The 23,685-nt window shown below is 41.4% G+C and overlaps 1 protein-coding gene across 1 annotated transcript; it reads left to right on the top strand.

The window, feature by feature from the left end:
* Window positions 1-1,852: 1,852 nt before the first annotated feature.
* On the top strand, window positions 1,853-20,479 carry LOC311205592 (carbonic anhydrase 2). Its single transcript, XM_084280056.1, has 7 exons — window positions 1,853-1,940; window positions 2,540-2,737; window positions 13,726-13,844; window positions 15,266-15,358; window positions 16,113-16,175; window positions 17,219-17,374; window positions 19,660-20,479. Exons 1-7 carry the CDS (start codon window positions 1,907-1,909, stop codon window positions 19,777-19,779), a joined length of 783 nt encoding a protein of 260 aa, XP_084136182.1. The 5' UTR covers window positions 1,853-1,906; the 3' UTR covers window positions 19,780-20,479.
* The last annotated feature ends 3,206 nt before the right edge of the window (window positions 20,480-23,685 follow it).

The following is a 23,685-nucleotide window of genomic DNA, read 5'->3' as shown; positions in this document are numbered from 1 at the left end:
ACCATGCAGAGGAATCAGGCTGAATTGATTTTTTTTTATATAGTAAGATTAAATGGAAGGAAGCTGTCTAAAATATACAGAAATCTTTTTCCTTCCTATAACGTAAAAATGTATTTTCTACTTCATTCTTCAAGGATCCTTAACCTCTCTGGGTTTGTCTGTGTGTGTGTTTCTGAGAGACTGTCCGTACACGTGCACAGGACAATTGGCAGATTTAAAAGTGATTGCTGGAAAGTATCTATAATGAGCAAACAAGGAATTCCTAATATATTTCTAACATGTGTATTTCCATTTCTACACCACATACACCACAGCCACTTCTAAATAACTTCGGTACGTACAGTTTTGCCTTGGCATTTCCATTTTCTGGTCGCTCTGTCATCTTGAATTGAGGCACGTGAACGTGAGAGGACACACACTGTGGTAATCAGCAATGAGCTTTAAATGTTTTCTGCTTACACTCAAAGGGGTCTGAGAAATGCCTCTAGGTTTTTATAAGCAATTCCCCGCTCAGTTCCTTTCTCTATTAGCAACAGTAACCGCATTGTATGAATAGACTTCCTTCTCCCCCCCACCCCCAACAAATAAAAACAAATGACATACATTTTACAATGCTGAATGTAAATGATGGAGTCATTCGGATGGTGTTATTCTAGATTTACAATGAACTCCCGGACAACAGAATTTGGACCTCTGTGGTTGAATCACAGCAGAATAAAATTAAACTCATATTTTAATAAACCCCTTTAATAAGAAATCAGGATAAACTCATATTGTAAACTAACACCATTCCCATATCAAAAATCGCTCAGGACAAGAGGACTCAGAAAAGCATTGAAAAGCATCATCTACAAACCCACTCAGGTACGAGTTCCCCCCACGGGGACAGCACAGGACGAGGAGCCTGGGCGCGTACCCACGATTCGCCCGGTGGCGCGGGGCTTGGCGAAGTCTGGTCCCTCCTGCCCTGCGATAAAACACTCCAGCGTTGAGCAATATAAAAACATCTAAAATATGTATTGCTCAATTTTATTCTCGCGTGTCCGTCCCCGGGAGCGGCAGCTGAGCCGCTCTCACGGGAAGTATTTTATTCCCGAAATGCGAAGGGCGAATATAAACCCGGCTCCAGCGGCTGCCTTCTCTGAAAGCGGTCAGGGGAAAATCCCAACCGCCACCCAAAATCACCGTCAAGTAGAAAGTAACAACGTCCTCATTTTCCTGAAGCGCGACCACAGCCCCCCCGCTAAGCGCGACGATCCCCGCCCCCGAATCCCCGTTAATCCCCTCCAGAACCCGGCACCCACGCAACACCCCTCGCGGCGGGGCAGGGCGCAGGTTCCCCCCCACTTCCCCCTCCTAAATAACTGCCCTGGCTGCGGAGCCTTTCCCTCCACCCCCAGCAGGGAGCAGCAGGAGATCGCAGTGCCGCTCCCCCGCACACGCACGTACACACGCGCGCACACACACACACACACACACACGCGCGCTCACACGGACGTGCGCGCCCGCCGCCCGCCCGACACCGGCTCCGGCCGCGCTGACACCGGCCCGCCGGCACCTTCCCAAGGTCACGGCGCTCCGCAGCGCCCCGCGCAGCGGCCGGGCGCCCGCAGGTGCGCAATGCGGGGGAAAGGAAGGAGGGCCCCGGCCGCTCCGCTCCGCTCCGCGCCGCCCGGCTCCCGGGGGCGCTACCGACCGAGCCCGCCACAGCTCCGCGGTGGATCGCGGATTATACGAAGAGACCGCTCTCTCCGCCCCCAGCGGAGTCTCCCTCCGCCCCCGCCCGCGCTCCCCACCCCTTTCTCCGGCCGCGGAGAAGGGCATGGAGTTGGCGGGAGCCTATAAAAGCCCCTGAGAGCCCGCCGCGGCCACGGCTCTGCGACAGCTTCCGCGGACATAGCGCACCATGTCCCATCACTGGGGATACGGCAGCCAGGACGGTGAGTGCCGGCGGGGTGCGGGGCTCCGGCCGGCGCCGCGGGGCACCTGCAACGGATCCCCGGCAGCGGCGCCCGGGACGTGCCCGCTGCGCGTCGCGCCGAGCCCTTGCTCCGAACTGGAACGAGTTCCGTGGCGCTTTTTTTCTTTTTCCTTCTCTTTTGTATTTCTTGGGGTTTTCTTTTTCTTCTTTTAACCTTGAGATGCCACCTGCGCCTGAGCAGCGAGCCCGGCGCGCCGCGCCACTTGCCTGGAGCATCTTCTGGTTTCCTCCTGTCATTCCTCTACTTGGGTTGCAGCGCAAGGGAGCGGGGTGGGGAGGGGGGAACGGCGCACTGCTCCGGCGGGACGGGGTGGTCTCTGTGAGGGCGCCCGGTAGAACCCCATCGCTCAGGGCTGCCCGGTCCTTACCCTGGTCCCCAGGTGGTGTTTCCCCTCGTCTGTGTTTCCTGCACAGATGATCTAGATAGATACTAGATGATCCAGAGATGGTCTACTGATGCTGGTGTTGAAACACCCCGGATTTTAGAGTGAGGGTTATCATTTGTATCCCCCGAGCTTCGTGTCTTTTCCCACTGAGCTGCTTTACGCTGTCTTGCAGGACCCGCTCACTGGCACGAACACTTCCCCCTCGCCAATGGAGAGCGCCAGTCCCCAGTTGCCATCAGCACCAAGTCCGCCAAGTACGACTCCTCTCTGAAGCCCCTCAGCTTCAGTTACGATGCTGGCACGGCCAGAAACATAGTCAACAACGGGCACTCCTTCAACGTGGAGTATGATGATTCTTCTGACAAGTCAGGTGAGACCTCATCTTCGTGATGTGGGGGTAGAGATGGGAGAAACTGCTGCTAACACTGCTACTGAAATGTCTGCTGAGGCCGGAGGGGCCTTTTAAAGCCAAAAAAGCACCAAAGTGTTATAACTTCAGTAAGGTCAGGATTCAGCCCTTACATGGCTCATTTAGACTAAAGGAAAAATGAGTTCCCATTAAAAAAATTCAAGAATCTGAAACAACAAACTAAGCATTTATGGGCAGTTTTGAGCTGCCCTACTCTAAACTCCAAAGAAGTCTATTGCTTGGGTTTTTTCTTGTTTAGATCAGAAGGGTTTGGATAAGGGCTCAGCTGTGAAGGAAAGATAATAAAAGATGATTATTTGACAAGAACAATTTTAGGCATAGCTCATCATACTGACCAAATGGTTAAAAGAAGAGGCAAAATACATCATAGGAAGAAATTGGCTGTAAAATAACAAAGGATTTCAGTTAACAACTTGAAGTAGAAATAGTTTGGAAATAGTTTTGCTGGTTATCAAAATATTATTTCATATTTCTGAAGCCAATATGCTCCCAGGTTAGCACAGAAACAGAGGAATGATTAGAAAATACCTCTTTGTTCTTCTGTAATAATAAAAATATATTCCTGACATTTCTCAATGCTGGGCTTTTTAGATGAAAATTATATATCTGATGCATTCCTACAAAGTTTGCTAGCAGGCAGATGTTCTGTGGTGTTTTACTCTTCTCTGTACTGTATGGTGAAATTAAACCCTGAATCTTGCAAACCTTTTAGTAACCCTTACTAAAATCAATCCAGTATTGATGGGCAGGCAGAATCCAAGCCTGTTACAGTTACAACAGCTGTAGGTTGCCTTTAATTGTAGTTTTTCTGCTGGCTAAATTTGCAGAAATCATCACCCTGCCACAATGAATGTGCCTCTATTTTTAATTTAGCAAAAACAATCCCATTGTAAGTCACTGCCTTCTCTAGACACTGCCTGATTTAACTTGCTTGAGCAAATGCCCTATTTTTCCTAAGTGTTTTGTTGGCAATGTCATTTAGGGAATGCTACTGAAAACAAATGATCCATGCCTACTGAAAATAAGAAGTTTTTGCAGGTAATGCAATATAACAGTATAACAGACATTCAGCCTTGCACCAAGAATTTTACTTCATATTTTGATTACAGTCTTTCTACTGAACAAGATTAAGTGGTCAGCTCTAAGTGTTCAGTCATAAACACACATCGCTCAGTGTATAGTTTACACAGGGCATCTACACTGATATTTGTATTATTTAAATAAAAAGGGGGTGGAAGGCATTCTGACTTCTTAGTGTTTATTTTTCTGAAGCACCGAGGAGCTACAGGAGCTGAACCCATGCTCATTTTACCAGTATCAGGGGGTGTAAGGTAAACGATTCAGTGTACAAAAAAAAGGGATCATGTTTTTCCCAGATATGTGCGAGTCAGCTCCCACTGTTACCTTGCTCTCACTGAGCCCAGAGGAAGCAGGTTCAGGTTCTCATAGTATAATAAAAAATTGTTCAAAAATTGTTACATGTTCACTTTGTGCATGCGTAAGTTTGGAAAGACTGTGAAAATTAGGTTTATTTGGTAACTTAGGAGGTAAAAAGATGGCAGGAACATGAAATAATCTAAAGAAATGTCTGTAGGAAGAATGCTTTTTATGAGAGAAGTCAGTGCAGAACCAGAACATCTGTGACAGGGATCCTCTGACAGATACGCAGTGACACAGCTTTCAGAGTGGGAGGATAGGAGATGCAAGTAGCAATATTCTCAGAAGCTGTATTAGTGAATCAGAAATTGATTATTCTTTAGGAAAAAAAACCCCATTGAAAAGATCTCTCTGAAGCCAGGTAAGGGTGGATCCTTCAGTATCATGCTTCCGATTGAGAATTACAGCGCGAAGCACCTACCTGGCAGCACACTTAATGGCTTCATTTGTATGCAGTTAACTAGGTAACCTACTTTTCTTACACTAAATAGAGCTGTCTTTGACTTGACTGTGCTCAATTCACTCCTGTTTCTGCATTTGAGACTAGCTATAATGTGTATACCAAATTCGAGATTAGACGCCACACCGACAGTTGCATGGAGAAGCTATGAGAGGTTGTGGTGTGCTGCTGTATTCCTTGCTCCCATGAGCTGTCTCATATGCAGTAATGAATTATCTATGGTAGTAGGTGCAAAATGAAGTAATAAGGTCCTTGTTTGTGAATAATCTTTAAGAAGTGAGTAGTTGCACACAGAGAAGTGGATCCATTCATTAAGAATCTTCAGGTTCATAACTAACAACACTGAATTAAATTGAACAGCAGTTCTAGGTACTCATGTCTGTTGATGACAGTGTGCAAAATGTGTTCTTGCAATGAAAACTACAGGTAGCAATAGTATGGTAAAAATAAGGAAGAAAAGGAAAGATGAATGTTTGGGTAAAACTCTTTGGAAATAGCTGTTAACTCATTATGTATTTTCTGAATCAAAGCCATCTAAGTATACTGTAGAGCATAAGTAACAACAAGTAGATATCAGAATGATCAAAAGTGTGATGCAGAATATTTTCCCCCAAAATAAAAGGCTCTTCCCCCAAAATATACACACATAATGTAACAAATACACATATGAGAATATGTAGTATAAAGCTTCTGCCCATATCTGTGGAAAAACGAAACATTTAAAAGAAAAAAATAGGATTTCTTAAGATGAAGCCCCATCTATATTCTTTAGCATAGTAAATATGTAAAATAAAAGTTTAAATTTTTAAACAAAAAATAATCTATGTGCAATTCATGTGACTAAGATATCTTCACAGAAGAAATTTTTTTCTTCTCTACTCTCAGAAGTTCTCTTTACTACTAGGTGGAGCTTTACAGACATAACTCTGAGGTTGCAATGATGTCTGGCTTACACAATTATTTGTTACAATGATGTTTTAACATAGAAATTGTGTTAACATCCTTATGATAGCTTTCTAACCCAACTCTGGTCTAATTTTTTGTTAATTCCCTTAGATGTGCTTAGATATTACTAATCATGCTTAGAAAAACCCCTACCCCCAAATCTAATTTTGGTTCTTCTCGTACAGCCTTTGAATTTTGTGGGTTATATGACAGCTGGTATATTCCAGAATAAACATTTAAAAGCTCAGTCAGTTCCCAAAGTGGGTCCCCTTCGCATTTCACAGGTGCTAGTTGGTAGGAATGGTGTATGGAAAGAAAATCACAAGCCATCATTCCCATGTTCATAAACAGTTTTTTGTTTGCTGAAATCCCATGATCATCTCTTTGAGAGGAAAGGGTATCTTTTGTCTTGTTTCTTTGCAGTCTTGCAGAATGTTTTCTAGGACTTGTATGTAGAAAGTGAACTTCGTCTTCCAGTTATTCCTCAGTCTCTCTTATCTTTCCATTCTTGCAGTTGCTTTCATGGATCTCATGTCCACTGTCTTTTAATAATAATAAAAGGTGAAATATTTGTAGGTATTGATCTTTAAAATTTCTGTACATGTAAAAATTCATTATGATAAAAGCATCACTAGGAATAAAAAGCCAAACTCAGGTTCATCCACTCTTGTACGTGGACGGTCAGGTCCCAGGATTCAAGTGAAGCAAATGGTGCTGATAACCATTACATCATAATAATGCATTTTATTTTAGGGACTTCATAGCAAAGGAGTATCTCATTAAGGGTACTCCATTTATCATGTTAAACACTCTATATTGTAGTCTGCTGTAAGGATGTGTGCTGTTTCGCTCACTTTAAAAGACAGAAGTAAGCAGCAACTTCTCAGGGCAGGAAAGCCACAGGAAGTGACTTTGCTCAAGAAAGCCTCAGGAACCCGAAAGAAGATTTAGTAACATACTTACAACACATTCTCTATGCAAGTTTCCTAGAAAACTTTTCAGAATTGAACTAAAATCTGAAATTCAAGTGCGAAATGCTCACAGCAGTAGGCACTGTACTCTGTCTTTTCTGACCATGTGTTTGATGAGCTTATAAATGGCAGAAGGCAATGAGTAATTAATTTATTCCATAACAAGAGTGCTAAAATATTTTATTTTAGCACCTGAAAGAAGTGAATTGCAACTATAGTTTAAGGGTCTATGGGTATTACTAAATGTGCTGGTAACTTCTGTTTGTGGACAAGTCTTCTAATTGTTTTCTTTTCCTTCCTTGCTGCTGAGGTAGAGATAATACTGAAAACCAAAACTGACTTTCAAGTAAATACATTTTTTCAAATATTAAATCATAGTACGACTTAGAATGGTGGGATCTAGGGAAATGAAATACTGTTGGGGGTGTTTATTGGTTGATGTGAAGCTCAACATGAGCTGTCAGCGTGTACTTACAGCCCAGAAAGCCGACCATATCCTTGGCTGCATCACAGTGTGACCAGCAGGTCAGGGGAGGTGATTCACCCCCTCTGCTCTGGTGAGACCCCACACGAGGTCCCCAGTACAAGAAAGATATGGAGCTGTTGGAGCAAGTCTAGAGGATGGCCTCAAAGATGATCAAAGGGCTGCAGCACGTCTCCTGTGAAGACAGGCTGAGAGAATTGGGCTTGTTCAGCCAGGAGAAGAGAAGGCTTCAGGGAGACCTTCTGTAGTGGCATTCCAGTACCTAAAAGGGGCCTGCAGGAAAGCTGGAGAGGAGGGGCTGTTTACAAGGGCATGTAGTGATAGGACAAGGGGTAATGAGTTTAGACGGAAAGAGGGAGGATTTAGATTAGATATAGGGAAAAAAAAATCTTTACTATGAGGGTGATGATATCCTGGCACAGGTTGCCCAGAGAAGCTGTAGCTGTCCCCTCCCTGGCAGTGTCCAAGGCCAGGTTGGATGGGGCTTTGAGCAACCTTGTCTAGTAGAGACTGTCCCTGCCCATGGCAGGGAGTTGGGACAAAATGATTTTTGATGTCCCTTCCAGCCCAAACCAGTCTGTGAAAATAGCATATTTACTGTATTTGGTCTGGATACTAGTACCCGTTGGGAGACTTTAAATAGTTAGAATCAAGTTTTTTACCCAATTCTTCCTATACTTGTAAATATTTATGAGGAAGCTTTGGCTGTCTTGAATTATGACTTGCTGGAAACAAACCAATGTATTTTGTTAGATTTGTTATTCAATAGCCAGTGTGTTGGCACTGCTTGGTTGGCAGGGAGCTACTCTGAAAATAATGCCACTGTTGCTCTTTTCCTACACTTCTGCCTCAGTGGGTAAATTGAGGAAGAAACACGTAGTTCTGCTGTCCTTAAGGCACAATTTGTATTCCATGTCACTGCCACTGGGCTATTTTTAGGCTTCCCAGCTCTGAAGAAGTAACATTAGCTATGCATTAGCATTAGACTATTGGACTTGATGATCTTGAAGGTCTTTTCCAACCAAACCCATGATTCTGTGTCAGAAGAATATTGCATGCGACCAGTATACAGTCATGGATTGAAAGTGCACAATATTCTACCCTAAGCCATGTGCTGGCCTCTCTGAAACAGATACCAAGGAACTGATTGCCAATAGCTCATAGTATTCAGGTGCCTGCCCATGTGTCACAAGTACTTTTGTTCACTGGCTATGCTACCAAGTCAGAGGTCTCAGAGGCTGTATGATCATCAAGTCATTTTTCTAGGGAGCTGGGATCACCAGAAACAGCAAAACCTACGTCAGCAGGTGACTTGAGAGTAGTTCTAGAGGTTCCAGGAACAGAAAGCAAGATGAGAGTGTCTGGGTTCAATCCTGCATGTTTCAGTCCTTCATTTTTTTAGAGCCTAAGGTGCCCTTCACTTGTATGTTAAAAACCCAAGAAAAACAAAATGAAAAAACTTGATATAGCTTCTGAGTAGAAATTTGGGATGAATTGTGTGTTCAGGAATCATGGCAACTTCCTTCCCTTCTTCCAAATTCCTCCTCTGGAGGTGCTTTTAGTGTAAAACCAGGAGAAAATGGTCAGCTGCTATCAGGTAGGGCCCCTTGGAAAAGTTTATTTTTAAGATGTAATGAAGCTGCAGATCAGGTATCACCAACTACACTTCCCAGATGATATGTTTGTTCATTTACTTATAGGCATGAGGGACTGCTGCATAGTTAGAGGCAGTGGTCACACCTTGTTTGTTCTTTCTTCATTAGATCTCAGTTTAGCATGAGCATCTTGTGCAGAACACAAATTTCAGTACTGTAAGCAGTCACTGAGATTAATATTATAGCTATTACCATCAGAAATTAAACTGATTGTTACCTTTAAGAGAATTCTGATAGTTCCAAGTAGGTTCTTACAAAGTCATTGTCAGCTCGTATGGTGTGAAACTTGAGGATTGAAAGCTGATCAGGGACTCTCTACAGCAACTCAGGACACTTAGAGAATCTCCATTTAAGAGACTACATGAGAAATAAACTCCACTGCTCCCAGGGAGTAGGAGGAAAGTTAAGAATCTAAATGACTTTATATCCTTAAGCAGGTCAGTGTCTCTCTGGCTGCTCTCCAGTCTGGATGAAATAGTTCAGCTGAGGTGAATCAGAACCACTGACCCACTGCCAGTACGTGCCTGCAGACCTGCTGCATTTTGGCAGATGTTTCATTCTTGTCTATCTCTGTGGAACATCCTTGTTGCCTTATCTGGCTAACCCTCTAGCAAGGTCAGAGTAGGGTTTTTTTTTCCTTTATAAGATACCAATTACGTAGTTTTTCTCTTGGTGAAACCCATTACAGATGTTTTCTGCAAGTATGATGTGTACATTTAGATGGTTGCGTGCCATCTTGCTCTCTTGCATGTTATGATACAGTGTCCTAGGAGGAATGTCTGAAAGAGATAACATAAAGAAGGAAACATCTCATGAAATGTGACGCGCTCTACTCCACGTTTCACAGAAGTGGCAGCTCACCCTAACTGAACTCTTCAGTCTGTCAGACAGGGAAGCCCATCCTTGCATAAGAACACAAGGCTAATCCCCGAGTGTCCTCATAAGAGCCTTTTTTTGTGCCATTAATAGTGCATGGTGCTCAAGATTTCTTTTTTCTCAAGTAATGCTTCATCTACTTTGTCTCCTCAAGGCCTGTTTTCTATCACACAGATGGCTGTGTATACACAAAAGCTTACAAAACATTAACACTAATGTGTATACTATGCATATATTTACATACATACCTACAACATCGTATATGCATGTGTGTCTACTGTAGAATGGTAGAAAAAACACACAAAGAAATGTGCATGCAAGAGGGCTGTCATCAAAGTTTGATGTTTGAAATATTCTGCTGCTATGTTTCGCTTTGTCAGAATCCCAAGTAGAACTAAATTTCTTAAATCTGGAGCTCTGGAGGTCTGTTTTGCTGTAGTGGGCCCATTATTTCAGCTACTGGAAAGAGCTTTGCTGTGAGCGATTTCCATTTGAAGAACATTATCTCATTCTGCATTTTCTCAAAGTAACAGACTTCAGAGTAGTATTTTTCTTGCTACCACAATTCATGTTGCAGGAAGGAATTAATTCTAGCTCATGAAACAATCTTGTAGTTCAGCCATTTCGATTATTTCTTTGACAGGCGTATTGCCTTGATGAGATTTGTTAGCCTCCTGCTCTATGTAGAGAGAACCTCCCCCATAGGAGGTAACTAAATAACAGTAATCCCACAGTATTCCTGTAAAAATTCAGATGTGGGTGCCACCATGTCCTGAAAAAAGGTATGAAGTGGTCCACAGTATCTTTTTACAAAGTTGTTCTGTTCTGCAGGGGAAGGGTGACTTGTCTTTAAATAGAGCAGTGAAGTTGTGTCAGTAAACAGCTGTCCCAGATGCAGCAAAGTGCCCTTTGGTTTCCGTGTGTTTCCAGACATCCTAAGAGCATCTAACAGAGACAACTCAAACTCACTTTTTGTATCCAAGAAATCCCACAGACATAAATGGAATAGCTCATGTGGTTATTTAACTTTCTGAATTAGCACTGCTAATGCTTATGCTCACCTAATTTAGAAAATGTTATGAGATCATTTAATAACAGTGTAATATAATTACTAGATGCTACTTGTCTAACTTCTCCAGTAAAGGGTAGAAGGTTGAAAATGGTTACTGTTTCTTAATCCAAGTAGAATAGGTCCTAGCGCCTCACTGTAACACTTCAAGTAATTGTCAAACAAAGTTGCCTTTTCAAGCTGTCAGCTCTTAGGCTGTTCCACATCTATGGAGACTAGGTTGCTGATATAGATTGTGTTGAGTGGGATGAATTTGTAAGAAAAGGAAGTGTTTTCCAGGTTGGCTGGTGCTGCCTTCACCCTGCATCTGAATCTGTGCTGTATAACCGGGATTACAGCAACATACTGTATACCACCCCAGTAATGTGTAACACTGATTTCAAAAGGAAAGGAGCTAATAAGGAGATGCCCAAATATGGATCAGAATTTTCCCCATACCTCAAAAAAAGGGGGGATGGAGAGGCTGGGCATCTATGATCAATGTAGCATGACTGGATGTTCCTGTCACATGGGACAGGGAAGGTCCTGGTATTCACATCTGATTCTTGATAAACTTTTACTTTGCAAAAACTGTTAGCACTTATTCATGATTTTAAAAGTTTGAAGCTCTAACATTTCTACTTTACCTTTTAATTTTATTTTTTCCTTTTTTGGAAAGGCTGACAAGCATTAAAATAATCTGGGCTAGAATAAGAAGGGCTGTTTCTGTAATTAAGCTTGCTGAATTTGTATTCATTTACACTAATCTAATTATTACTTTCTTTGAATGCTCTGCTGTGAGTCAAAATAATCTAGTGCTGGATTTAAGAACCACAGAGTGAGAAAAGTAAGCAAAAAACAAGAAGAGATTTTTCTGCATCTTTTGAGCTTTATGAGACTATAGCGAACTTTGTGTAGAGAAATAACACTGCAAATGGATTTAAGAAGACTGCATGGTTCTGCTTTTCAGCATGCTCTCCATTGATCAATAATGCCGGATTAACCTGTGCTGCGCTAGTGCTTTCTGAGATTGAGGCATGGTGGGACCTCAGTCCATCTGTACCTGCAACGAGCAGCAAGTCCATTAGCCAAAGGAATTGAAACTGAAGCATTGCAACTCCATGACATCATTTTTTTAATGAAACATGATATTGTGCGAATTAAGTGATTTCGCATCTGTAAAGACATTGCAACCTCTTCCTTCGTTTTCAAAAGGAACTAACACACATTCACAGTCTCTCTTCTGAAAAAAAAGTATTCCAATTTGTAGTCCTGTGCTTGAAACAGTTACACTTATTGGCAGCCAGCACATGTAGAAATGTAAAAGCAGAGTAAGATATGTTCCTATTTAATTACTTTAAGTAGCCATTCTTTGTATCGCATAGCTTGGCAATAGGTAGGGCGAGTCTTGGTCTGTTGACTGTTCAGTGTTGGCTTTAGTATTGGAAATTGCAAAGAATACAGTGGAACATATATTCAGATTTTTCAAATAGAAATAGATGTTGGGAGACTTCTAAATATATTTACTGAAGGAGCCCCAGGCACATGCTAAATTTGTCCACTGAACCCAAATTTTGCATGTGTAAGGCACACAGTGAAAGCTAATGTGTTTATATGTATCTTACATTTAATTTTCATGTATTTCTGTTTTTTAGTCAAATCCTTCTCACCCCATTGCCAGGTGGCTGTTACCTATGCTTGCATATGAACAGAATTATTCAAACCTGAACAGACAGTGACCTTTTCCTATCCCCATTTGATGTATATTTTCACACATGCACGTATTGTGTCTAGACTAATTGCAGACTTGAGAGAAAAGCATCTTTACTCCACCGAATCATTTTGTGACACACACACACAGAGCACACTTACCTGTAATATCTGATGTCAACACTCTTCTGTCACTTTATTGTGTGTATATATTTTTATATATAAATTTATCTCTAAGACTTATAATACTTCAAATGACATGTTATTTTTTTATACTTTTAAATGTTAGCATCTTAAACATTTAATTGTAAATTTGAGATGCTTAGCAAAAGAACCCCAACAAGCCACCACAAAACAAAACCGTGACCAGTGAGAAGCCTTGGTCTAACTGAGATAAATAGCTCCATTTAATAGAACTATTTGTTATTGTTCCGTGCTGTAATGCTGCACTGGAGGAGGCATTGTCTGTGCCTTGAGCGTTTTGCAGTAATAGGGCTTGATCCTGCATATCGTAATGGTGATTGGTCACAGTTTAAGTGCAAGGTTAAAACTAACGAGCAGAGTAAGGGAGCTCAGGGGAGCTCGTGCCTGTATAATTGAAAGTGTGGCTGGACACTCCACCTACAGCAGTCCCATGGCAGGAGTAATGTCAGTGGAGAGCGTAAGTAAACGCCTCATTTCCAATCCATATTAAAAATAAAAAAGAAGATAAATCTACCTTTGCAGATGTTGCCATTTTCACCACCAGTTTTTATAAACTTGTCCTTTAGGAGCAGGGGATGGGAGGGATTAAGCAACCTGAATTCGCATCTCTGCTCTACCTTGCTGCAAGCTGTGGCTTAGCAGGTGTTTAGGTTTAATTTGGAACCCAAAGCATTTTACTCAATCCAATCCACCATGGGATTTGCAGGATTAAGGCCTAAATAGATAAAGTGTCTAAAATGAAGGGACAGAGTCCGTTAGTAAGTGAAAGGTGATTGGTCTTCAAGTGTACTCTCATAAAACCACGCTCTACATGGGCCTCTTACAAAGACTGTTCTTGGCCTTCTTACATGTATTTGGTGACAGAAAAGTTACACCCTTAGCTTTCCCCTTGTCACTTGTAATATTAGCATGCCTGTTCAATGGCTGTTGAGTCACTCACTCTAAAGCCACTTATGGTTTTATATGTTCATTATTGATTTTGGCATATTGCAGTGATGTACCATTGAGGATGATCTGGGGTAGCATGGCAGCATGCAGAGCAATGAACTGTGATTCATTTGGAAGGCTTGAGATGGACACTCCTGTTTTGAAGTGCAAAGGTTATGGGAGATGCTAACAGAAGCTCTTTGCTTTGCAGTGCTGCAAGGAGGAGCACTGGATGGAGTCTACCGGCTGGCACAGTTTCACATTCACTGGGGATCCTGTGAGGGCCAAGGGTCTGAGCACACTGTAGATGGTGTGAAGTATGATGCAGAGGTAAGGCACAATTTACCTTCTCCAATCTTTCATGTATAATGAGGTGGTTTTATTGCTTTTTTTTTTTTTTTAATATTCAACCTGATATAGCTTCTCTACAGTTCTTCATAAAACAAGAGATTGAGGGGGTATATTGGTACCATGCCACACCAGGACCTACTCTTTTCAAAAGCAGGGAACAAAACTGGAGGACTGCTGTAGGTTTGTTTTGGGTTTTTTTTCCCCAGTTACTTCATATCAAAGCAACTACAGAAGCAGAAAAACCCATGTTACTTATTCCTGGTTTTTCTCTGCTTTCTCAGTGACTCTTGAAAATACAAATAGAATCACTGTACCCTTGTTCACACACAGCCCCATTTCCTGGCTTGAGATTTTAACATCGGAGACATTTATGTAAACAGAGTATTTTTGGGGCAAATCCTTTCGTCTTTTGGTAGCAAAGTAAGAAGTGGAGCTGTAAAGGGAGCAGACAGCAAAGTGAGACCATGCAGGTACTCTGTGTAATAGCCTTGTGACTCCACATGTCCCTTGGACCACTTAAAAACCTGTATTACAGTCTCACTACAGAAATGGAATGACTGTAGTACCTTTCATCCCACCTTTCTTTGTGTCTTGTTTAGAAAGCTACCTCTGGATGCTGTGACAGACTCTTTTAACCCTTTCATAAATGCACATCAACTGAGTGAACCTGTGTTTTGTATTGCTGGGTGAAAGAAATGGCTCCACATATTCATCAGCTCTGCTGTGTTTTCCTGAGATAAACTATCTTTTGTGTTATCTGAGAAACTTGCCATTGCCTCACACCTGTTTGCAGTAACATAACTGTTTGCTCAACTCAACTTCCAGATATGGGGCAACAATCAGATAAACTTAAATTAGAAAAAACATGGAAATAGGAAAGCAATTTCCTGGATAACATGACCTTGAAATTAATTTTATATCCTTTTCAAAGGTTTTCCAGAAAAGGACACTCCAGATTGTGGGTCAGATCTCTAATTAGTATTTCATGACACTAGAAAATCATGTCTTTTAGTGCTGATAAGAATTCCAGGATATTTCTAGCGCTAACATACTACATCAAGATCATGCAGAAAAAAAAAAACAACCTCCTGCTGAAGATAACAGGAGTTTCACCAGGCTAAAAACAGAATGATAGAGCCACAGTTTGCATTTAAAACTCGTCTGGGAATAAGAGTGAGAAGCAAAATAAAATGCATGGCAGAAATCTCTTTGCATAAATGAAACTTGAAAGTAGATGAATGATTCAACAAATTCTTAACTGTACATAAAAGTTTTTAAATCTCAGCAGTAAAACACCATCTGTTCTTAATGTTTAATAAATTACTTCCCTGAATCCTCATTTGTAAAATATTATGGATGGAATATTGTGTTCACAGTGCTTCTTGTTTTCTTGCTCCCAGCTCCATATTGTTCACTGGAACGTAAAATATGGTAAATTTGCTGAAGCTGTGAAGCATCCTGATGGTTTGGCTGTGGTAGGCATCTTCATGAAGGTTAGTTAAACTTTTGCTTTTCTATTATTTGGGTGAGTCCAGTATGTTCATTATATTGTGGGGGGAGGTGGAAGAACCGAAGAGCCTAAAATACAGAATAAGGCTGCGTTATGTTATGCTGCATAAACCCAGAGTAAACTAGATAGTGCTCCGGATTTTTAGCTTTCTGTATGTAAAAATTGCACACCAGCCATGGGGTATGAATGCATACCATAGCATGTGCTTGCCTTCATCATGACAGTGACACTGCTGTTAGCTCCTGTCAGTGAAAGGTGATGCGCATCACTGACAAAGTCGTGTGTGTGTGTGTGTGAACCTGCAGTGGAGCTGCCTAAATAACTCCTATTTTCCTGCCACTGTTAAATTCGTCCAGAGCATTTTGTCTTAGTGGAACTGTCTTCACAGCTAGTTGGAAAAGCCGACTGTACCCCAGCAGTGTGTGCTCTTTCCTGGCCTCACTGTATTTTATTAGGAGGGTGACTCTTATGAAAAAAGAACAGCTCAAGTCCAAAAATAAATCCACACACTATAAATTAAACTAATTTTATTCTGTCCGGTGTCCTTGGCTGACCCATTTGTTCTGACTGTCAACTGGCATGATTTTACAGAGACAGTTCCAGTTGCTTTTGCTGTTACGTAACAAAATGATGCTGGGAAAATAAACCATAAAATGTTTCCTTGAGAACTATAAGAGAAAACAGAAGGTGATGTAGGAGTGCATTGTTATTTTCTGTTCACATGTGTTGTGTTACAGGTAGGAAATGCCAGGCCTGAAATACAGAAAGTCGTGGATGCTCTGAACTCCATTCAAACCAAGGTAATATTTGCTGTGTGTGTTGATGGCACAAGTCATAACTATGCCATGCTGTTGTCTTCAGAAAGCGTGTTTTTTTAATTTGTTCAGTCTGCTGTATGAAAGTAAAACAAACCTTCCTGCCATCAGCACTGATGCTCCTGTAATCCCAAACGCAAAAGAGATTTGAATTTAGTTGTGGTAGAGAGCGAAGAGTAGTAGAAACTGAGATAATTTTGAATCTTTGGCTACCTTTGTCTCTTAACTGCATCTAAACCTTTAGGGAAGGATTCATCTTCCTAATCTAAACCACCCTCCTACGTCTCCTTTCTGGTCAGTGGTGACAGATGCAAAAGGCGTTTCCCATCATCTCTGCATCTGCGGGTTACATTTTTTTTCCTCCAAGAGGGCATGCTTCTCTTGGCTATTTATAGAGGGACTCCAGATAAAAAGCTTGAACAGGATATATAACTCTTGAGGGGGATAAAAAAAAAAGCCTTTCTGTATTTTAAGTACTGTGTGAAGCATATGTGTGATCTTAATGAGCTGAGTTATGAGAACCTAAAAGGACTTGCTGAGTAATTAGGTACCTTCATAGTGGTAAAGGCCTGTGGCAATGAAAAACCTGGACAGTAAAGGTGAAGAATGATTCTACGCTGTCATTTTGTCACCTGGCTCCCTTTGAGGTAAATGGATGTTTCCATTTACTGTAATAAACTCTTATAACGGGGTATCCCGGGTCCTCTGCTTCCAGTGCCATCAATGTACTTGGCATCTGAAATCTCATTGTTCCTTTGAGCAGGGTCAGATCATATCTCTAGGAGCAAGGAACATAAAAATTCAGCATTTGAAATGAGAAACAATGTCTTGAAAGTCTTATAAGAAATACATTGCTGAAAGGCTTTAATCCCAAATGTATTGTCAGAGGCACTCAGCACGGCGTGCCTAGTTACATTTCTGCCTTTGTCTGAATGTGGAGCTTCCCATAGGAGACTTGACTACTGCAGGCCCAGTGTGTGTATGTGGTCTCTCCCCTGATGTTTTCCCACCTACTTTCTTTATTGTAGGGGAAGCAAGCTTCTTTCACAAACTTTGACCCCACTGGACTGCTTCCAGCATGTAGAGACTACTGGACATACCCTGGCTCCCTGACCACGCCCCCACTGCTGGAATGTGTCATCTGGCACGTTCTGAAGGAGCCCATCACTGTCAGCCCTGAGCAGGTAGGTCTCCAGTGGATAGTGCCAGTAGATGTATGCAGAAGTCATTTGCTTTTGTTCAGCCTTCCTGGTGATCTTTGAAATGAGGATTTATGTTACTGCAGAGCTCTGTTAGGGTATCAGCTAACATTGCATGTCAAAAACACCTATCTGAAGCAGTTATCCTCTTCTGGTAGGACTCTGCTTCTGGGTGTGAGGGTAGAGTTTGCTGTAAAATGTGAGGCTGTTATCTATATGGACACAATCCAGAGAAAATTTGGTGGGGGTTAAGAATTTAATCACACTTTCCAAGTATGTGATTAGAGTTGCCATGTGGTAAAAACCTGAGAAATTTTGTAGCATGCATGAAAGGACCATTTGCACGTGCAGAGTTAGTCTAGCACGTATTGTGAGCATCAGCAGGTTTGCTGCACATGCACAAGTCGCCTCTCTGGGTATACTTGCCCTAAAAATATGAGGTTCACCCAGCATCTGGAGAGCATGTATTCTGTATCTGCAGTGTTACACAGTAGATCTGTAGTTAGATTGTTGATTTTTTCCAGAATTTCCAGGACATAGAGCTCATTTCACAAGTTCTATTCAGCACAGAACAGACTGGGAAATCCCACGCTGAGTAGTGACAATCCTAACAAAACTGCGTTGTTTGGAAGAGAGAAAACTTGCAGATTCCAGAAGTATACTGCCTGAAAAAATACTTTCTTTTTTTGAGCAGCTTGAGGAGGATAGAGTCTCCCTAGTAGGAAAGAGCTTGTGCCAGTTAAACCACTCCTGGCCTTAGCTTTCTGCTCCATCCATTAATGAAATTACATGGAGGCAAGATTCCATCCTTGGGTTTGCATCTGTGTGCTTGGGAGATATAAATAGAATCTAGAGCCTATAAATATAAACTAGCCCTGAAGGGCTTTAGTTTACCCTTCAAACTCTTAAACCCCTTGTCTCAATGGCAGACACATAATTCTAGGCATTTTATTCAGCTGATGTGAAAAAAGTGCAACTGGGTTGTTGTGGGACCTAGCGTAATAAAAGACAAAATAAATGACAATTAGGAACTATTGGAAGTAATAATTATAGCAATAATTGCCATCAATAAACTGCAAGGGAGCATTAAAGTTGACAGTATTTACTTGTTCTAAACTACTGGTATTGCTAATTGATAATCCAAGGTTTGCAAATATGGTAACATTGCAGGGAAGTAGCGTATCCACCAAATATAGAGCTGTTTTTCCTACTACACCTACTTTAACCACCTACAAGTGGTAAAAGACACCACTTGTTTTGCCTACATGCAACCTCCATATTACCATCGGCACTTCAAAGATGGATTTGAGATCAAAACTGTGTGTGGCAGCTTGCCTTTTCATTCCAAAGCTATCAAAATGAGAAACCATAAAGCAGAGTGGTGACACTGGGTTTGAGTTGAGCAGGTTTTCTGGAGATAGAGTAAAACCGGGTATTCCAGAAGGGTGTAGTGAGCCTGGTATCACTTGAAGTAGTGACACAGCAGTGCTTGGCAGAGGTTGAGCTCTGAACTTTGTTCTGGTCAGTCCTGGAGGTAGAGCCCTCTCCTGAGCTGGTCACTGCTGAGGGCCTTCCTCTTTGACTAAGGCAAAGCCTGACCTGCAGCCTGACTTGTATAAATTCCTGTATCCCACCTTCATAATTCTGTCAGCAATTCCAGCTGTCTCTATGAGATCACACTGGGGGCTGGTTATTGTTTTGGCACAGTCTCTTTCTTTGCTTTGGAGATGTCCTCTTGGACATCAGGGTGCTTCTCTGACAGCAGACTGCAAATCCATATTTTACTTCAGGAATAAGCACTGTAACCTTACAGGATGCTCTGGTTGATGTGGAGCAGTTTTCTCTCACAGTACTTGAAAATCAAGATGATCTCTAATTTGGCTGCTGTAATTTGAGTCAAGGATATGGTCTTTTTTATTTTTTTTTAATTGCAACTGCGCTAAAAAAAATCCAACTTTCAAAGGAGGTAAAACATATGGCTTGCAAAAGTCAGATCTGGATTAAGGACAAACAGCTCTGTCTGCAGAATATGCGTGCCTAGGTCTTTGTTTTCTGTGCTTTCTTAGTTCTTCTTGCTGGGATAGTTTGTGAACTGGAGAGTGTGTCAAGGGCCAAATATGGTGCGGATGAAGTGCAGAGATGATGCCATCTCTAGGCCATAGGTGATGGAAAGCTTTGAGTTGGACCTCTGGCTTAGTCCTAAGGTGTGTAATTTGAGTAGTCCTGCTGAAATGAACATGCCTGTGAGATGTTTGTGCCTTTTCCCACAGATGTGCAAACTCCGTGGCCTTTGCTTCAGTGGTGAGAATGAGCCCGTGTGCCACATGGTGGACAACTGGCGCCCGTGTCAACCTTTGAAGAGCAGAGAAATCAGAGCTTCCTTCCAGTAACCTCAGCGCCGAGTGTGTTAGAAATTGCTGTGTTTGTGAGAAGCCCCTTTTGCTAAGCACAAATCAAACCTTTGCCATGTGTGCCCTGGCAACATCTCGTCTCCCAGATCCATTCTTTCTTTTGCTCAGCATTTAAAATGCCAGCTAATGAAATAGGAAAGGCTCTCTGCCAAATAGGAAAGGGTTCTTAAGGTGTGGGGTTGGGGGTGGTGGCTGTGTGCATTTTGGTGACTATTACTGTGACTGATACTTTGGCATGACAGTATGTTGGGAGAGGGTATGGTGATAGCAAAATAAGCCATTTCAAGAAACCTCATCCACGGGTGTGGTAGAACACATAACTAATGATAACTTGAAGCTTTGTGAAAAGCACAGGAATAAAGAATAAAGGTATGATTTAGGAAAAAAGTATTTTGAGGAAGTAAAGCAAAATTAATATTGAGAATTAGACTTAGATTTTAAGAAACTGACATGTAAATATTTTTAAGACTGTTTTACACTTTTACTCATGCTATCAACAATCTTGATTGTCTTAATGGTAGTGTTGGATTTTTTTAATTAAAAGTATCCAGAAGTAAGTATTATCTTTCCAAGTTGTTATTACCATAGGAATAATGCAAAATATCTTTTCATTGAAATAATATATGATCTAATTTAAAGAGGAAGATAATATTGTATTTTAGATAACTTCTCTAATAAATCTATACTTATATTTTTGCTTCCATGTTGCTGTTTTAATTCAAGAATGGAGTTGCTAATCTGTTTGTGTTGTTGCATGTTAAACATAGTTGCTAAACATACCATATATTGGGAATTGGCTTCAATGACACTGAAGAGGAATGCACACCTATATGGATGTGTTTGTAAACTTTCTCTGTAGCTTGCTGATAGCAGAAGGAAGTGTTAATGTTGACCAATTGGTACATGTTATCATCCAAGCTGACTGCGTAAGAAAAGATACCCTCAAAAATTTTGCACAGTATCATACTGAAGAATGGGCTTCTCACAACTCTTTGCTTAAACACTGCCCAAAATAAGGCACCTCATCTTTATTTCAGAGCATCTATGCAGTCTGCTTCTCCAACTAGACCAGATCTGTCAGGACTCTTCCATGAGTGTTTTGATTTTTTGCCTCATTGTATTATATTATATGAATGATTTCAACAGAAACATTGCTCAGCAGACAATAACTTCCATTGCTAGACCTTCACCAGCTGATTGTGTTTTCATGAACACACATGCAGTAGATACCTAAATAAAAATCTCTTATAAATACAGTGGATCCAAACAATGTCACAAGCACCTACCCTCCTTCTCTGGTCCCTGGCTGTCATGAGAAAAGCCATCTTCAAATCCTTCATCTCATTTGATTCTGGTCCTAGTTCTTAAGGCAATTGTGAGTTCCCCACTCCATCAGGTATCACTTTCTAATTTATAAGGCATCAGTTGGGTAGGCTAGGTTCTGAAACTCCAGGGATTGTGAAATATGTGAGATGGGAATTAAGCCTTCTTATAGTGTATCTTAACATTCTTAGGAAAGTGTCAAATCTGCCCCTTCCACAAACCCCTAACCTCCTCAAAAAATCCCCCAAAGAGCCAAAAACTGAAAAACCAGAACAGAAAAATGCAATGTTCCTTTTTGATGCACCATTTGTACTAACTGCACCTTTTCTGAGTGGAGCTATGAAGGTACTCTATGAAGGTGTTACCTATGCTGACTAGTTCAGATTCTTCATGTTAAGTGGTTTGAAAACTTTTCTGATTCTCACTCGCAGGCCTGAATGCTGTACATGCATCCATCCCTGTTGTTGTTTAACCCCAGTCAGCAGCTAAGCACTATGCAGCCATTCACTTGCTTCCCCCATCCCCCATCCACTCTAGCAGAATGTTGGAGAGAACTGTAAGAGTGAAAGTGAGAAATCTCATGGGAGGTTGCACCTCTAAAATAACAATTATAAATCAAATATGTTGTGGTTTAAAGCTGCTGAAGCATTTCAAAGGGGAAACACAGAACCATGGTATGGCTGAGGTTGGAAAGGGTTGCTGGAGGTCCAACCCTTATGTTCAAGTAGGGCCACCTAGAGCAGGTTGCCCAGGACCATGCCCAGATGGCATCTGAGTATCTCCAAGGATGGAGACTTACAGATTTATGACCCACTTATTTTAGCAGGTGGCATCTGTTTGCTGAAGCAAAGTGCTTGTTAGCAGTCACAAACACTGTTATCGTGCACATATGCCACAACTTGCTCTCAAAGGTCACAACCTTGTTTTTTGCATAATGACTACGTGTTATGACACTCCTGAAATTAACAAATAAAATGAGAGCCCCAGATTTTCAGATTTTAAACCCATGTTCTGACAACTATGATAACCTGGCTACTAGGTACTAAGACTTTCTGAGAAGTGGTAATCTTATTGGTACCTCTACAGCTTCAATAGCATTCAGGCTGGTTTGTGATAGAGAATGCAGACTTCTGCCTAATGGATAGGGTAAAAACTTGGAATGTCTATGAAGTTCCAACCACTGCTGCAATAAAAAGTTTCCTATCTCATACTCCATCATATTTCAATATTGCTCCATAAATAATAAGTAACAGCAAAGGCAACCAACATCAGCCGTGTACTTATCATCATGTTTCCATGAGCCTATTTACCTGGAATGCTGCTAGTGTCATACATTTGCCTTTGCTGAACGTGAAGTACTTCCATATTCAGCCAGACAATGCAAGCTGATGTTGGTATGGAGTCCAGGAAGAGCTTGCTCTACATCTCACCTCTGTGGTCTACAAGGGAACACTGTTCTTCAGTGTTTTTTGTTTTTTTTTTTTTTCCTTTCATTTTAAGTAAACAAACTTAGAACTGCCCCCTAAAATTGTCACCAAAAAGCCTTACCCAGCATAAAATGTTACATGGGTTTATTGCGAATTCACACTTTGCAGTTAGACTCTTGTGCAGTGGATAGCCTTTTCAAGGAGGACATTTCAACTGAGGCCAAACCAGAAATTAAGAAAACAATTTCCCCGACATTCACGGCCCATTTCCTGAATGGTGACTTTGATTAAGCTAAAAGTGAATAGCAACATCTAGTTCTTCCTGACTTCTATTCTCCTTTACTATTTGCTCATATGAAGAGGTTATAATTAGGTTTCGCAATTGTTCCACAGCAGACCTAAAACCAACACCCATTCAAACCTCACACTCAGACCTATTTCAACTGAAAAATTGAAAAGAAAAGAAAAAAGAGACTGCTTTAGTCATGGAACAGGGGTTGATGTTTTACCCTCTTCAGGTAATTTTGTTACTGTCAAGTAGGCAGCTCTGATTAAAGGGAAACTTATTTAGAAGGAAAAAAAGAAAGAAGGCTAGCGTGTTATTGTGAAGTCATGGTAAGATATTCAGCCAGCACTTTGATGGGGGAAAGAGAAGCACGTTCACTTGCAGACTGTTCATTTTGCACAGTTTGTGATCTTGTCTCGCGCTTGTCTGCCAACTCCATGTGTTAGAACATTTTATGATTTCTCCACTGCTATTTCTAAGGGTTGGATGTGCCCTAGATTGACATGGGCGGGTAGACTGTGATTAGAGATGTTCCCAGTGAGATTGGATAATAATGCCCTGCATGGAGTCAGCAATATTTATAGAAGTCCAGATAGTTTATAGAAGAGTATCACTCACTACACAACAGCTTTAGGATTTTCTAACTCTTCAAAGAAAATCCCTGCAAGCAACAGCTGTGTCAGATCTAATACTGAAGACAGAAGCAGTGATGAAAGTACAGGCAGTGGCTTTATTGAAAAATTCCCATATACCGTCTAATGTCAACCAGCCACTTCCTCTTCCACCCACAGCATCTCATAGTCACATAGCACCTGGTGACAGTTGCTTACAATGAGTGTTTGATATATT

This window comes from Gallinula chloropus, assembly GCF_964237585.1.
Source record: "Gallinula chloropus genome assembly, chromosome: 2".
In the NCBI taxonomy this organism is placed as follows: Eukaryota; Metazoa; Chordata; class Aves; order Gruiformes; family Rallidae; genus Gallinula; species Gallinula chloropus.
Note: the sequence above shows the minus strand (reverse complement) of the source record. Positions and strands in the feature narration are given on the sequence as shown.